Source organism: Rhea pennata, chromosome Z (assembly GCF_028389875.1).
Source record: "Rhea pennata isolate bPtePen1 chromosome Z, bPtePen1.pri, whole genome shotgun sequence".
NCBI lineage: Eukaryota > Metazoa > Chordata > Aves > Rheiformes > Rheidae > Rhea > Rhea pennata.
In genome coordinates this window covers 51,351,830-51,366,363 of record NC_084702.1, presented here as the reverse complement: position 1 = coordinate 51,366,363, position 14,534 = coordinate 51,351,830, and the positions used below count along the sequence as shown (strand labels likewise).

The 14,534-nt window shown below is 38.9% G+C and overlaps 1 protein-coding gene across 3 annotated transcripts; it reads right to left on the bottom strand.

Annotated features, from left to right (window-relative positions):
- Positions 1–502: 502 nt before the first annotated feature.
- On the bottom strand, positions 503–11,627 carry CCNH (cyclin H). Of its 3 annotated transcripts, none has more exons than XM_062600535.1 (9): positions 11,420–11,627; positions 11,140–11,262; positions 9,794–9,867; positions 9,352–9,562; positions 8,874–9,037; positions 6,297–6,367; positions 4,393–4,504; positions 3,722–3,782; positions 503–747 (listed from the first exon to the last, which is right to left on the bottom strand). In XM_062600535.1, the coding sequence occupies exons 1-9, from the start codon at positions 11,534–11,536 to the stop codon at positions 709–711; spliced, it is 972 nt and encodes a 323-aa protein (XP_062456519.1). In that variant the 5' UTR covers positions 11,537–11,627; the 3' UTR covers positions 503–708. The 3 variants fall into 3 exon arrangements, with proteins under 3 accessions (XP_062456519.1, XP_062456520.1, XP_062456521.1); XM_062600536.1 differs by lacking the exon at positions 503–747 and adding an exon at positions 1,504–1,733; XM_062600537.1 differs by lacking the exons at positions 503–747; positions 3,722–3,782 and having other exon boundaries at positions 4,398–4,556.
- Positions 11,628–14,534: the final 2,907 nt, after the last annotated feature.

Below are 14,534 nucleotides of genomic sequence, written 5' to 3'. Positions count from 1 at the left end.
CTAGATTTGGAAGGTATGTAACTAAAAGCTGGTTTTTTAACTGTTTGCCCTAGTATGTTCATCACACCAATTTGAGATCATAGTTGCAGGAACAGCAGTTGCAGTAACAAATTAAGTCAGAACATTTGCAACATGGAAGGTAATAACCATAGCTTGTATCTGCTTGCAGTGTGTTTCAGAAGAGCTTCAAAATGTTGAAAATGTTATGGGCAAGGTTGTATTCTTTTATCTATTTCAAGGACAAACTTGGGAAGAAGGCAGCACATCCAGTATAAAACATTTCAGTATCCATACCAGATTTGTCTCCTGCTTTTATGCATCCACTTTGCTAAATGCAAAGTGTGATAAGTCTAGAAATATAGCACAGCAGTAACTAGAGTCAAATCTCAAACTGTTCCAAAGCCAACACTCTTCCCTGAGTGACAAATGCCTTTAAGTAAATATTTCACAGTAGTGTTTTGCCTTGGAAAGGATGAGTGTTTGCTAAAGTAACTAGCTGCAGTTGCACTAAAAAAAGTCATACACTTTATTGTAAAGACAGAGATTAAAACAGAGAGAACAAATACCTCCCAAAATCAAGTAAGGAACCTGTAGTAGCCTTGGAGTTCTGCTAACAGCAGATACTGAACAGCAGGTAGCCTGAGCAGGTCCTGGCACCTGGAACTGCAGTGTTAGAATACCATGCAGAATATCATCTTCCTTCAGGGTTTACAGTGAATCCACAAGATCATCATCTGTCCATTCTTCCTAATGGAGGAAAAGGAAAAAGCCATGCCCTAAGCAGTGTATGCAGGTGGTATGTTTTACAGTTAGGTAAGCCAGGCAAGTAACTAGCTACAGGTACATGCTACTGCTGCACAATGTCAAGGTAACAACTTCTACCAGTTTAAAGAATTTAATGGATACAACTATCTTTTCATATCGATCTTCCAACTATATCTATGGTTAATAACATTTAAATAATAAGTGTAAACTGCTTTTAACCATATTGCAGAACTGGGTTGTCGTGTCCATATTATTTGACACTCCTGTGCATCTGCAGGGATACTTCTGGAGAAAAAAGTAAAGACCAGGGACCATATTGCATTACACATACCATTCTACTTCTGATAACCAGGAAGTTTAACTTACAGTAAGATTAGCCCTAGGTTGAAATGAAAACTAGTACGTGCAAGCCAGCAGTAGGAGTTGAGTAACTCCTAATGAGTGAGATGAAATGCATGTTCATTAAGCACATCATGACAATCTGAAAGGGAGCCTGTTGCTGAACAACTCAGAGCACACTCTACTTAGAACACAAATCTTTGTCATGTGGAATCTAACTTCCTCCCACTTCTAAATGTGAGCACAGCATAAAGATTTTTTAGGCTTTCCTTAGTTAGTTGTGGGACTCCAATTAAGTTTTTCTTCCTGAGATCATTAAGGATATATCTTGCCCCCTCAGAAGTATAACCCATTGTGCTCAATGTCTTTTGCGGGGCGGGGGGGGGTGGGGGGGGGGAATATCAGTAAAGTAAATACACAAGGAAGATTTTATTTTCAGCTAATGATAGCTAATCCCAGCTAATGAAGGCTAATCCCAGAATACAGGATTGAAAGCCTCCTAGAGCGAGTCTAACTTCTTGCTCGTGCAAGAATGTTTTCATGATTTTTGTAAGGAAATTTAAAATCTTAACCCAGTGCTCCTTATGCCGAGGATTTAGCACCTCCTAGCTGAACAAGCAGGCTAGAGCCTAAAAAAAAAAAAAGTGTTTAAATCAGTGGTGACTAAGCACTTTATTACCATTAAATAAAGCAGTTCATCCAAATATACTCTAAAAGCCACATAGTTCCAGTCATTTTAGCACCCCTTTTGAACACCTGTTTGGGGTCCTTCTCATCCTTCTTTATTACTGGGAACTACGCACAGAAGGGACCAGAAAAGCTCAGACTGGAGCATTTTACTAGTATCCTGCCCTTTTTATGGCTTCATTACTTTGGCAGTTTGTCAGCTATAGCTAGTTAGTACTTTGTGGAGTCCTAGCATTGCAAATGAATAAGCTCTCCGTCCCAGTTATACCTTTTGTATTGCTATTATCTTCAGCAATAAACTGGTAGATCCAAAAAAATGTTTTAAGTCAAATAGAACTGATTGTGAATTTGCACCTATTAAACCCTAATTACAACTATAAACATCATTGAGGCTTCAGTACCAGCTGTGCACAGGATTAGTGAAGTGTGAGCAACTGTACAGCTACTATAAGCATCTAAAAAAATAAGCCCACATCTTGTGTGTTTATGATCAGTGATCCCAAATCTGATCCTGCACAGATTTCCATAGTAGTTGAAATTCACATGGCAAGGATTTGAACAGACATCATTATTCCACAAATGTAGGTGTTTTAGTTTTCCACATTTTAGATTGGCATTTGGAGTAAACTTCAGTCAAATTTTTTTTACAGTATTAAATAGTTATTAGATATGTTTAAGATTCTGCATTTTATAAGAGCATATTTTCAAGAGTTGTTGAACTGCATAAATTACAGCTTAGCTCCACAGAAATCATTTTTCAGGTTGGTGCTATAATGTGGAACTAGAATCGACCGTGATAATTATGACAATTTACACAATTCAAGAGCCTTGCAAAACAAAACAACAACAAAAAAAACAGACCCAAAAAACACTCCTCACAAAAACACCCCTCAAAAGCACATACAATCCCTACTGCATTTTAAGATTAGAATTTTGACAGACAACCCTATTCAACAATTCAGAAGGTTCTCCTAAGTGCCATACTTCGGAGGTCTTAGACCAGAAGGATGCAGAATGTCTTCTGCTCTTCAATATCAGGAAATGTTCAGTTGAAAAGTTTTTCCAGCCAAAGTTACAAATGAAAGGTGTGTGGAAGATGTTTCAAATTACACCTAAGCAATACCTTAATTGTATTTTAATTTAAGGCACCTGCCAAAAATCTCTACCTCATTTATACTGTCTTCTAATTTGCAATACAAGCTACCCCCTCGGTGTAATTTGTGAAAGCCTTAGAAACACATAGCCTGAAATAGAAATTTAATCTGGAAGCTGAGTCTCTCCCCTGTGCAAGTAGTCAAAGAAGGTAAATGAAAACAGGAAAGAAATACTGGCCAGCAAAAAGACCCCCAAATACATCTTCAAGGAGAAGAGGAAAAAAAAAAAAAAAAAAGACACCACACACCAACCACACACAAACAACTCTGTTATTTTTTTCTCCAAGATATCCTCATTTGTTTCATCTACTAAGTAGTAAGTTTCTGCCATCACCATCTAAGTTAGGATTTCTCCTCAAGCATTCAGTCATTCAGATCCTGGCCTTCCAAAAAGCTTTCATCGCTAACTCCAGAATCTCAATTTTACAGCTGTTACCTCAGTGGCATAGTGGAGTCTCACATGCTGCATTTACAAGCACTTAGCTTTATGCTGCTCTATGGTTGCAGTTACCCAAGACCTTCAAATCACAGAATACAGCAGAAAGGATCCTTGCACTCTCTCCCCCTCTCCACACAAGACCAGAGTGTTTAAGGACACTCCAAGTACAGGCTAGTAAGAGCTCTGGCTTATTTTTTTTAAAAACAGGTTGAAAGATTTCTGAGCAGCATGTAAATTAACAGAGGTTAAAAAAAAAGTCTCAGTAGTTGTGTCATTTTTGTCTTAGCAATAATTAAAAAGAGTGGAAAAGCAGTATTTGTGCTTTAGATTTACTAACCTCATCCATTTTAGATTTCTTTGCTATATACTCGTCATCTTCATAACCTTTCCTCTTCTTCCTAGACCCCATCCAGAGGGAGGGAAAAAAAGAAAAAAAACAAAAAACAAAAAGAAAGCCTAAGCATTTTTAGAGCCAGGAAATCTACTTATTTGGCCACAGCACTTAAAATTAGATTATATATCTCTTTGCCACATACAAAGCTACCAAGGTCCGAACTAATAGCTTGCTAGATGTTTGCAGTTTTGTGTACTAAAGTTAAAAGGGCATAACACTCTCCAGAAAAGAGAAATCCAAGTTTTACAGTCCACATATAAGCCTTAACACAATTTTTCTTTTAATCAAGTGATTTTGAAGCCCTCAATTCTTATTACATACAATATCAAGAGGCCAGGCCTTAAGAGCCATCCTGAACTCCAGATTTATGGTGCAAACAAACAGTACTAGTGTTTGAAGTGCATATCAGCATAAAGAATATATCTCTGAAAGCACTACTGAAATAAAAAATGAGACTTAAGCTAGCAGAAACTCACAGCAAGAATTTAAATAGACATCCTCATTTAGACATTTTAGTTCGCGTTCACTTACAGAGATCAGAGAAAATTAAAGTTTCTGTAACAGTAAAAAAGCTGAAAAGAGTATTAAGAAGGAATTGTTAAGTATCTACTTACGGGTTTATATTAAGTGAAAGCTCTGAGCTGTGACATTTCTCCAATTTCTGTTTTAGAGCAGCAACTTCTTCAGGCTTTGGTAGTTCATATTTCTTTATGAGATTTTTCATGCCTATAGTTGCAACAACACAGCCTTAAGTGAATTAAATACTTCCTGCTCCACCCTGTGAATTACACAAGGTACTATCAGTCAGTACTATGGTTACTGTTACTGCTCGTCCCTTATACTTAAGCTTGGACCAGCAGTTTACAGTTCCTTCACTCTTTTTAACAAAGAGCACGTTACACATTTTTGAGCAGCTTCTCTTTATTAGGTTTTGAAAGCCTCACATCTAGTTTTCAAACAGCTACAAGGCAACATGCAACATACTACAAAACAGCTGTAATTAGATAGAAAGCTTACCAAATAAAATCCTAGTATTTGTCAAAGTATGCATTAAATGTTCAGAAAGTATTGACTACTTTCCTGCCCGAAACTGCTTCACAAGCAAATCTCAGCTTAGAAAATACCCACTTTATGTAACGCTCAAACTTCACAGAATTCAGGATTACACATCTTGGTATGTAAGACTTAACTGTCACCTTACATTAGGGAATTAATTCTAAACATCATCAAGATACAGCAGAAGCTCAGTGCAGAGCACTATACTAAAAAAGTTGTTAGCATCGCAATTCTGGATTTCCTCAAGGCAAGTGAAAGTCATGCGGAGTTCACACTGGTGTGCTAACACACACCAGGGTACACAGATACTTTTTGCATTCAGCATTGTATCTCAGTCTTAAAACAAAAAGAGAAAAAGAGAGAGAGATTGGTTTCAGTCTTGTTAAGAACACAAATTAAATTTGCAGCTACCCTATAAGCAAGAGACTTATTTTCACTACCATCAGTTCTCTGTACATTAATTCATTTATTAATGACTTGAATGTTTCAAGACTTCCTTCCGGTCATTTTATGTTCATAGAAGAGTTGCCTTAGTTGTCTTTGGGCAAAGGCTATATTCTAGAATGTTGCAAGTAGAGAGAAAATAATCCCAGTTTTCCTTTTGCTTCTTACTAATGGAGACAGGAAGACTAGATCGCTTAATAGGAAGAGAAAGGGAAGATATCTTATGTTTACAAATCCAACTTAAATCTGAAGTGTAGACACTGGTGATTAGTGCGATATATTCACTACCAAAGTCAACTTAGCTGAAAGACTTTAGATTTTTAATGCTCCCACTCTCCCATTTTATTTGTATGCATTTACTTAGACATTATAGGACTGACTACTTAGTGAAAATTTCATACCTCAGCCTTTTTCTTTTTATAATTAAATTTAATCGTAGAATGTACTACAATCCCTATCGTTCTAGCAAAACCATGTTAGCATTTTGATATTGCTATATATAAATATAGCAAAACTTAAACCCTTTCAAACCATCCTTATAGTCTTCAAAAAATATAAGTGAGATAAACCCTGGCACGTCACTTAAGAGTAATGATTTATTTTAGAAAAGGTACCCTCTGGTGGCAGAAAAAGTTATGTGCAGGCTTTTGCCAGAACCTGCACTTTCAAGTTACAGTGACTGAAAGGAAGAATTTCATCCTAAAACGTAAACGATAGAAGCATCTAGTACCCAAAACAAACTTTATACTTTTGAATACAATTTACTCACTAGTATTTAATTGACTACACTTCATCAGGCCTTTTTTGTTTTAGCTTCATTTGTTTACACCAAAGCTAAGTTTCAATATTTTCTCTAGTGCTTCATTTTATTGCCCATGATTTACTTACTTAATGCTAGCCCTGAAATGAAGAAAATTGTTTAAAGAACATTTTTCTGCTCACAGCTTTTGTTTTTTGGAGAGAAAAGAAGTTTTTCTTTAGAGATATAGTTTATCTTCCCCTTCCAATGTTTACTTACATTTCATGCCATCCAGTAGCTTGGCTAAGGATGTTCTGTTTTCTTTCAGCATAAGACTTTCTGATAAATAACTAAAGAAACATGAAAGAGTAAGGCTGAAGGTCTTAAAACATCTCATAGTTACTTGGGACAGCTACTACTAGCTAATAAAAAACATGCTATTTATCATTTACACATGCTAAAGCTTTTAATTGGACTTAATAAAAACACTCTTGTTACATGAATGCTATAAACAGATAAAGAAAGAAATCTCTTGCCACTTCTATTATTATTCTGTAACAGTTTTACAAAAGCATTTTTTTTAGCCATGTGAAGGATCAAGTTCCTATGTTGCAAAATTTAAATTTTAAATAAGCCTTATTAAGTCAGCTTAGGTTTCAGATTCTATGAAATGTCACACTAAGATCACACAGTTGCACAGTATGACTGCTGGAAAAGCAAATCCTACAAAAAGGATAGTTCTCAGACAGATTAATGGACAGGAAAGTTTGCGAGATGGGCTCCTTCATTTGGCAGCTGCATGGCCTTGAATCCTGAAAGTAAATTTAAGACGCTCTTTTTTAAAGTCTGTAGAGCCCTTCCTCTTCCCTCAAAGATTCAAGCTTCCTTTAAACAAGGTAACATCATTATTTAGGTATGCTATTTAACACATGCTAGCGTAAAAAAAGGAATTTCATTGCATATAATGAAGTCGTGGTACATGATCATATTGGAGTAAAAACATCACAAAGAAACAGATTACACTTGTAACTTCAACACTAGCCTCACTTAAGCTTCCAAATCTTAAAGATAAATGAATAAAACACCACCCCCAAACACAGATTAAATCACAATCAACACAAACAATAGTCCTCACTAAGTTCTACACTAAATAAATAGCTTTTCCTTTTCTTGGGAAAATATATACTTACAAATAGATTACAAAAATCCAAGACACGAAATTACCTTAAACCTTAGTTTATATATAAACAAGCAGAGGTATATAAGTTGCAGCTTGCAGTCTGAAGTAAATGATCACCAAGAAAATAATTACTATAAGCTGACTGACAGCTGCTCTTTTAGTATCACTGCCCTTGTTAAACTGACTTTTAATCAAAAATGTGATTTAACCTTTTGCTGATACCATAATGAAAGACTGATTTGGAGCCATCTATTCTTTAGAGCTCTAGTGCCAAGAGTGGCACTTGTTTTTACTGAAACTGTAACTCTTCTCAGACTGTCATACACATTACTCACATTGTGCGAGCAACAAACTTGTCAATCGTTCAGGTTCCATGCACCCTGTCGCACCTCCACACAGGCACACGCTCACCACCATCCCATAAGATCTGAACTGCAGCATTAGTTTTCATCACACCCAGCAGCTCACAAGCTCATTTGGAATAATGAGCAACCAGGTTACAGCAGCTGCATGGGGCAGACAGGTGACAAAGATTTAGCTTTTCCTGAACGTGCAAACAAAGTTCAAACTTGAATTCAAACGTTGTTTACAAATTACTTCAAGTTCTTTTCATAGGCATGCTTTTCTGAATCATGGCACAAATAGTACAAACTATAAACTCAGGAATCAAATCAAGAACTTTAAAGTTAGGATAAGGACCTGAATATTTTTATGCTATTTGAGAGGAGAGTGGACAGTGAACACAGCACAGGGCACACCCCACACTAACTCATTCTTCTAAGAAAATCACCTTTTATTCCTTCCTGACAAAACTAAGATTCATTTATGGCAAGTAGAAGGAAACTTTCTCAAAAGAGTATGCCATGCACCTATTATCAGCCTTTTTACCTACAGCAGTTACTTCCCAGATGCAATCACACTCACATGAAGCATCATGTGATGAGCAAAACACTCACAATACAGCTAGATGTAGCTTAGAGTAACTACATTAGTTACACTTCTGGAAGGGGAAAAAAGTAACCTTTAGTTCTTGGAAAGGAGGAAGAGAGGGAAAGGCAAACCAACACATTTTACTACTGATATCAAAGTGCTTGATGATGCCTTTGCAAATATCAATAGATAAGACCATAGAAAGGAAAAAAGAGACTGATTTAAAATAGCACGTTCTCATTAGTCCATTTTCATGGAAATCAGGCTGTTAGAGGAGCCAAATACAGGAGTTAACAGTTTCTGCACACCTAACTGTTAGTTAAAGAGAGATTCTCTTCGACTCTGAAATCTTAGATACTTGTTAAATGAGGAAGATATTTAAGTATTTCTTTAAGGTGTTTTGTACCATCAGTTCACATTGTTTCAGTTTTCTTCACTCACTCTTCCAGATCAGTCTGAAAATCTTGTTCTAACTAGGGCAAAGTTAATTGGAAGAAGCAAATAAAGAAAAAAGGAGACAACTAATCATATCTCCTGTGCTGGAATCTGGACAATATAATAGCAATGCTCCAGTTTTGAAAACTCAGTTGAAGTATGTATCATATGTGTTAATGATCCGTAAATATATACTTACACTGACTACTTAAGAATGCCTAAACAAAATAATACATTGTAAACAATGTATTATTACAATATCAGAAGCAAAGTGTTTAAAGCATACCTATAAAGAAAAAAAAAGAAGCTACCTTTCCATGTTAATTCCCGCTCTTGAAGCACTAGATAATATAGCAGTGAGAGCTATCTGTGAGGGAGTAAAGAGCAGATATGCATCTGTCAGAGCTACCCGACTGAGAAAGTCATCGGCTGTTTTCCTCAAAACTTCAGGATTCTCCAGCATTGGATAACGAGTCTGGGAAAAAAAAAAAAAAAAAAAAAGGCATTTATGAAAGCAGGCAGCTGTTTTTGATCTGGTTCACAAGTTCAGAATACACAATTCAACAGTGCTGCATGAAGGAAAAAGTAGCAGGCCATCTTATTCTAAAAGATGGCCTAAAAACGCTTAAAGATCATAACAGATTTCCTTTCAGTTACTTGCCTATTCTATTGCCTAGAATCTGTATCTTTCCAAGCAGAGACACAAATGTAACTTAGCCTTTTTAATACAACCCCTAAAACACTTGCATCGCATCAGTGTACGAAATGTAGCATATAAAATAGTATTACCTTCAAATCAATTAAAAATCCCTCAAATGGTCTGTATGGATTGTGCACAATAAGATGGAAGTTCAGCTGCTGAATAAGTAATAGTTCATATTCCAGTATCTGTTCAAGAGCTTTTTCCTGTCCAAGAGGGCTTTCACGAAGGTTGCCAACAAACTGTGCACTGGATACATTAAATTCATCTACTTTACATGCCAAAAATGCACATGTTAGCCTTGAGAAGGGAGAAGAGGAGGGAAAAAAAAGTGAGCAACTGACAAGTACCCACCTTGTTATAAGAAATCCATTCAGAAAATTTAAAACACCAGAAGGGACTATTTTCTGTCTTTACTCGTATTCAAGCTCTTTGACTTCCTTTCCCATTTCTTCAATCTTTTACAGATATAAACATTATGCTTCTAAGGTTCTGCTGAATACAATAGTTCAAGATGTGTTGATAACTCACATTATTATCCGAGGATGATACTCCATCACTGAGTTATTGAGGTAAAAGCGTTTGAAATACATACAAGCTGTTCCCTAAATTAAAAAAAAAAAAAGAAAAAAAAAAAGCAGAGAGGAAAAAAGTAAGCATAGAAGTGAAACTAGATTTAAAAAAAAAAAAATCATAAAACAGAAGAAGTAACTTTGAATATACACTAAAGACAAAGAATACACTAGGGCTACAAGCACATGCTGCCATGTCAGCACATACCTCATAGTCTAATATTATTCCTGTAAGAACCTTACAAAATGGTAGTTTGATTATCTTTTTCCTCCAGATTAGAGATTAAGATCTGAACTTTTTCCTTCAACTAGATTTCCAAGTTGATTTGAACCCTATCAGCGTGAAACGAGGTATTCAATCGCATAAGTCTGAGAGGGCTCTAAAGGGGCTACTTCTCAAAAATAAGGTCAGACTCTGTACAGTGTGTAATGGTAGCCTCCTGCTATGTTTCCAAAAGGTATTCAGAAGAGACACTTTTCATTTTTATTGGTCAGTACACCAGCTAAGAAGAGGGAGACAGACTGGGGCCAATGAAACTAATCCTTCTTAGGACAAGGTGACAAAAGAAGCACTGACTTCATTCCCTGCTTCAGCCATAAATCACCACTCTCTTTCCTGAATTACAGTCTTCTGACTTAAACACAAGTCACTTCAGAGTTTTTTTTTTGTTTGTTTGTTTTTTTTTTTTTTTTTTTTTTGATAACTGCCAGTATAGGTGCTTTAAACAGTGTATTTTGAGGTCAGACACACACCCATGCTGTTGCTAAAGAAACAAGTGGACCAAGCAGCCAAAACATGGGATTCAGCAATGGGAGTGTTTTATTATACCATAAATCCATTCATCTTTAGGTTCATTTCTACTTCTTGCTTAGAAGAGGGAAGATGTTAAAAACCCACCCTGAACAAGCAACAAATGAAGTTGAGAAATAATTATCTGTTTTACAAAAAGTATCACACTCTCCAGAAAACAGACAAAAAGAAAAAAGCAGTTTGAAATACTGCAATGCTGGAGGGATAAACACTCAAAGAACAGCTGTACTTTCAAAAATAAAATAAGCAAGCAGCAAGTGAAGGAATAAAAGACACAGAAGGGACAAAGCTGGTAGCTTCATTAGTCATCACACTGCAGACACTTCACGCTGTAAACACATCGAATCATACCGAAGAAGCAGTAATGTCTCAAACAACCATCTCTTGACAGAAGTATCTAAAGCATCATTATGGGAAGCATGTTTCTCTCAGAAGAGAAAGCTAGGAGATGGAGGAGGAAAATCTTGAGACAGAGCCAAAACACTTCTGCTTACCACTACAGATCTAGGCATTGAAGGCTTAAAGACAGCACAGAAATCCAGTAATCTTTTTTCGTAGTATTTGCATATCGTCAGCTCCTCATGTGGCTCAAGAAGGAAAGGGTCAGTCTGCTGAACCTTGGGGAAACAAGATCGAGTCGGACCCAAGGGCCGCCACATGGGGGAGGGGAGGGCGGAGAGGGCTCTCGCCCGCCCTCACCTCCCGCTCGGAGGCGCACGGCGGCCCCGGCGCCCCCTCCCCGCCGGGCTGCGGCACGGCCCTCCAGCCCCGCACCTTTCCGCCCGCCACCGCTTTGCCGCGGAACTTGCGGTTCGCGTCGGCCCGGCAGCGCGCCAGCTCCTCCTCGCTGCGGAAGGTCCAGTGCCGGCGCTGCGTGCTACTGTGGTACATGATGATGATGATGACGATGATGGCGGCGGCGGCGCCTCCCGCGCCCCGCAACCGCCAGGCCGCGCGCCGCCTCACGCGCGCGCCGCTCCCCCCCCGCCGCACTTTACGGCCGCGTCCTCCGCGCACGCCATGACGCCGCCGCGACCACTACAGCTCCCTGCATGCACCGCGCTCCGCCCCCCGCGCGACGTGCCACGTGAGCCCAGCAGGCACGGCGCCACGCCGCCCACGCCCGTCCGTGCGGACGCGCCTCGCCCGGCAGGGCGCGCCGCCGCGGGGAGCGGAGCATGCCGGGAGTGGTAGTTGCCGCCGAAGGCGCGCGAGCGCCGTGGCGGCGGTTGGGCGCCGTGGCGGCGGTTGGGCGCCCGCGACCGTTGCCGGAGCGGCAGTTGGCGCCCGGCAGTCCGGCCGTGAAGCGGAGGGCGGGGCGCCCGCTTTGAAAACCTCTCTGTCAAATCATACGACTCGATGAAAACCATAAGCAGGACATTTTCGTGGAAGTAATTAGAAGCAGGTTAATTAGGAGACAGTTCATCTGGATTTACTGCTCCAAGCAGAGTCGTGATGGGTGTCAGAACAGCCCCTCGCTGTGGATGCCACTGCAGGGCAGACATGCCCAAGCTCTCCTCGCTGTCCGCGCCAATGAGGATAGGTTGCACTTCTTCAGCACTGTGTGTCTAGAAGATGTAGTCGTGAGGGGAGTCTGGAGGCATGGGTGGTGTGAACACTGACTAGTTCAGCAGCAGCCTTGTGTAATGTGGGATTTCCCATGTGACAGCCATGGATTTCTAAATCACAGTTTAGGGGATGATATTCTGCACGCTTGGCCACTTGCAGCCAGGTGTTAGAATTAACCGCCTATTCTGACAGCAGTTTTTCTGATTGCAGTACAAAGGTCAAGGTGTCTAATGCAAAATGGTCCTACTGCAGCCTGGACAGAGCAGGGAGGCCAGCTCCATATCAGATGTGAATCACTAAAAGGCCAATGTTGCTAAGCTGAGTCCCACGAGTCCCACAGAGGAGCCCGCTCTTCCACAAGGTTGAAAGAAAGGGTGGCTTAAAAGCTCATGCTATTTGTGCTACGTGTTACCAGTGACCTGTTATGCCAAAAAGAACTGATTAATTGAGTACTGCTCCCAGCCTCGAACTCCTGGCAGCGCTGAACTCGAGTTTGCTTGAGTGAATGGGAAATGCAGCTGCAATCATCTGACCCAGTCAGGGAGCTGACTAAGGGCCTGTAAACGGGCCCCGTAAGGGCCTGGACAGAGAGGACAATGAGAACTTTATGTATTTTATAATAAAATCTGACAGCTTTGGGCTCCAGGAACTTGAAAACTTTGTCATAGCCCTGATAATGGATGTGGAATGTAATAAATATTCTAAAATCATTGACAGAATCAGTTAAGGAGAAAAAAAGGGTACTGGCTATCATTCAGAAGTAAAACACTGATACAGGCTAGTCCGAAGTGCACCATATGATACACAGACAACTGGATGTTCCAAGGATGATTTGATCCAGCTAACCTTGCAAGCTGAAGACTAGAGCTCCATTTGAATATGCATACAGGTAGGCAGAAAGACTCTCAACTGTATTATATATGACAGTGAAAAATTATTCTTTCAAAATTTAAACAAGACTTTGTTCACCAGTAATTTTTACATATACATATATGTGTTCTAAAAAGCTAAAGATCTGAGAGTTCGGTCAGCTAGATAAAATATCTGAAATACTGATTTTTACCGAAATACCAGAAATTTTCAATGCTCATTTTCTGCAGCAAAGTTACAGAAAAAAAATGAAACCAAACGAAGGGAAGGGAAAAAGGAAAGTACTGCAAAGCAGGAGGAGTAATATTTATAGTGAAAAGGACAGAGGTATGATAAGGAAATAAAATGGCTTAAGATGTGATGAAAAAGTTCAGACTTTTCACAGTGTTCTATATATCTTGAAGGTAGTAGAAGAAAATAAGCGCTATGGGGAAAAATAGATGACAACAAAATACATGCAGCTAGAGAACAGCTAGATCAGATGCAGATCCTTCTCTGTGTTGAGAGCACTGTTTTTAGTTGCAGAACATCACAAAATAATCTTTACTGGGTCCTTTTGTAGTAAAGTACTAGCTTTTATGAGGAGCTGGCACAAAATGAGCATACCATGGAGTATCTTAAGTTACAGAAAACCCTGGAAATGAAAGTGACTATTTTTCTTGTGAACAATCATGTAGCAAAAGGCTTGTTGCCCTGATGAAGCTATGCATGACATGGAATGCTAGCAGCCATAGCACTACACTGCTGGCAAAAGCAAAGCATACGCTTTAATTCCACTAAGTCTCAGCTGCCCCTTACTGTCTTCTGGGTTCTGCCATGGCCTACTGGCTTCAGCACATCCCCAATCCCATCATTGTTACAGAAGATTTATCTCATAATACAATCATAGTCTTTCATTGATGAGTAATACATAACTATAAAACACAACTTTCTGCTTTTTTAAGCTTCTTGAAAGTGCAGTGAAGTATACTGACATCAAAAAAAAGTCCCTTGCTCCTAATGCACATCACTGTTTAGTTTTCATCCCTGGGAGCTATAAAACCACATAATTTATCAACATCAAATAATAATACAGTTAGTACAAGAAAAGAAAGTAAGAAATCACTTACATTATACCAAATGAAATCAATCTTGGTAAGTTTTCACAGAAATATGTGAGAAGAAATGTTCCTCTACCAATTCTTCTAGTCTCTACTCCTATGTAATGTGCGGGTTGATTTCATTATCGTTAAATCATATCCGATAACTTGATATATAGTCTCCATGAATATCTCTGTGAAGGTGATTTAACAATTTGTCTTGGTTGCTTGTCCCATTGCTTCACTAATCATACAGTTCTCTCCAATATTTTGCATATTTTCCCTGTTGCTGCTTACATTTTTGATAATTATTCAGTTTCCTTTGAATAACAAGACCAATGATATAGATATCTAGTTACTATTCAGAGTCT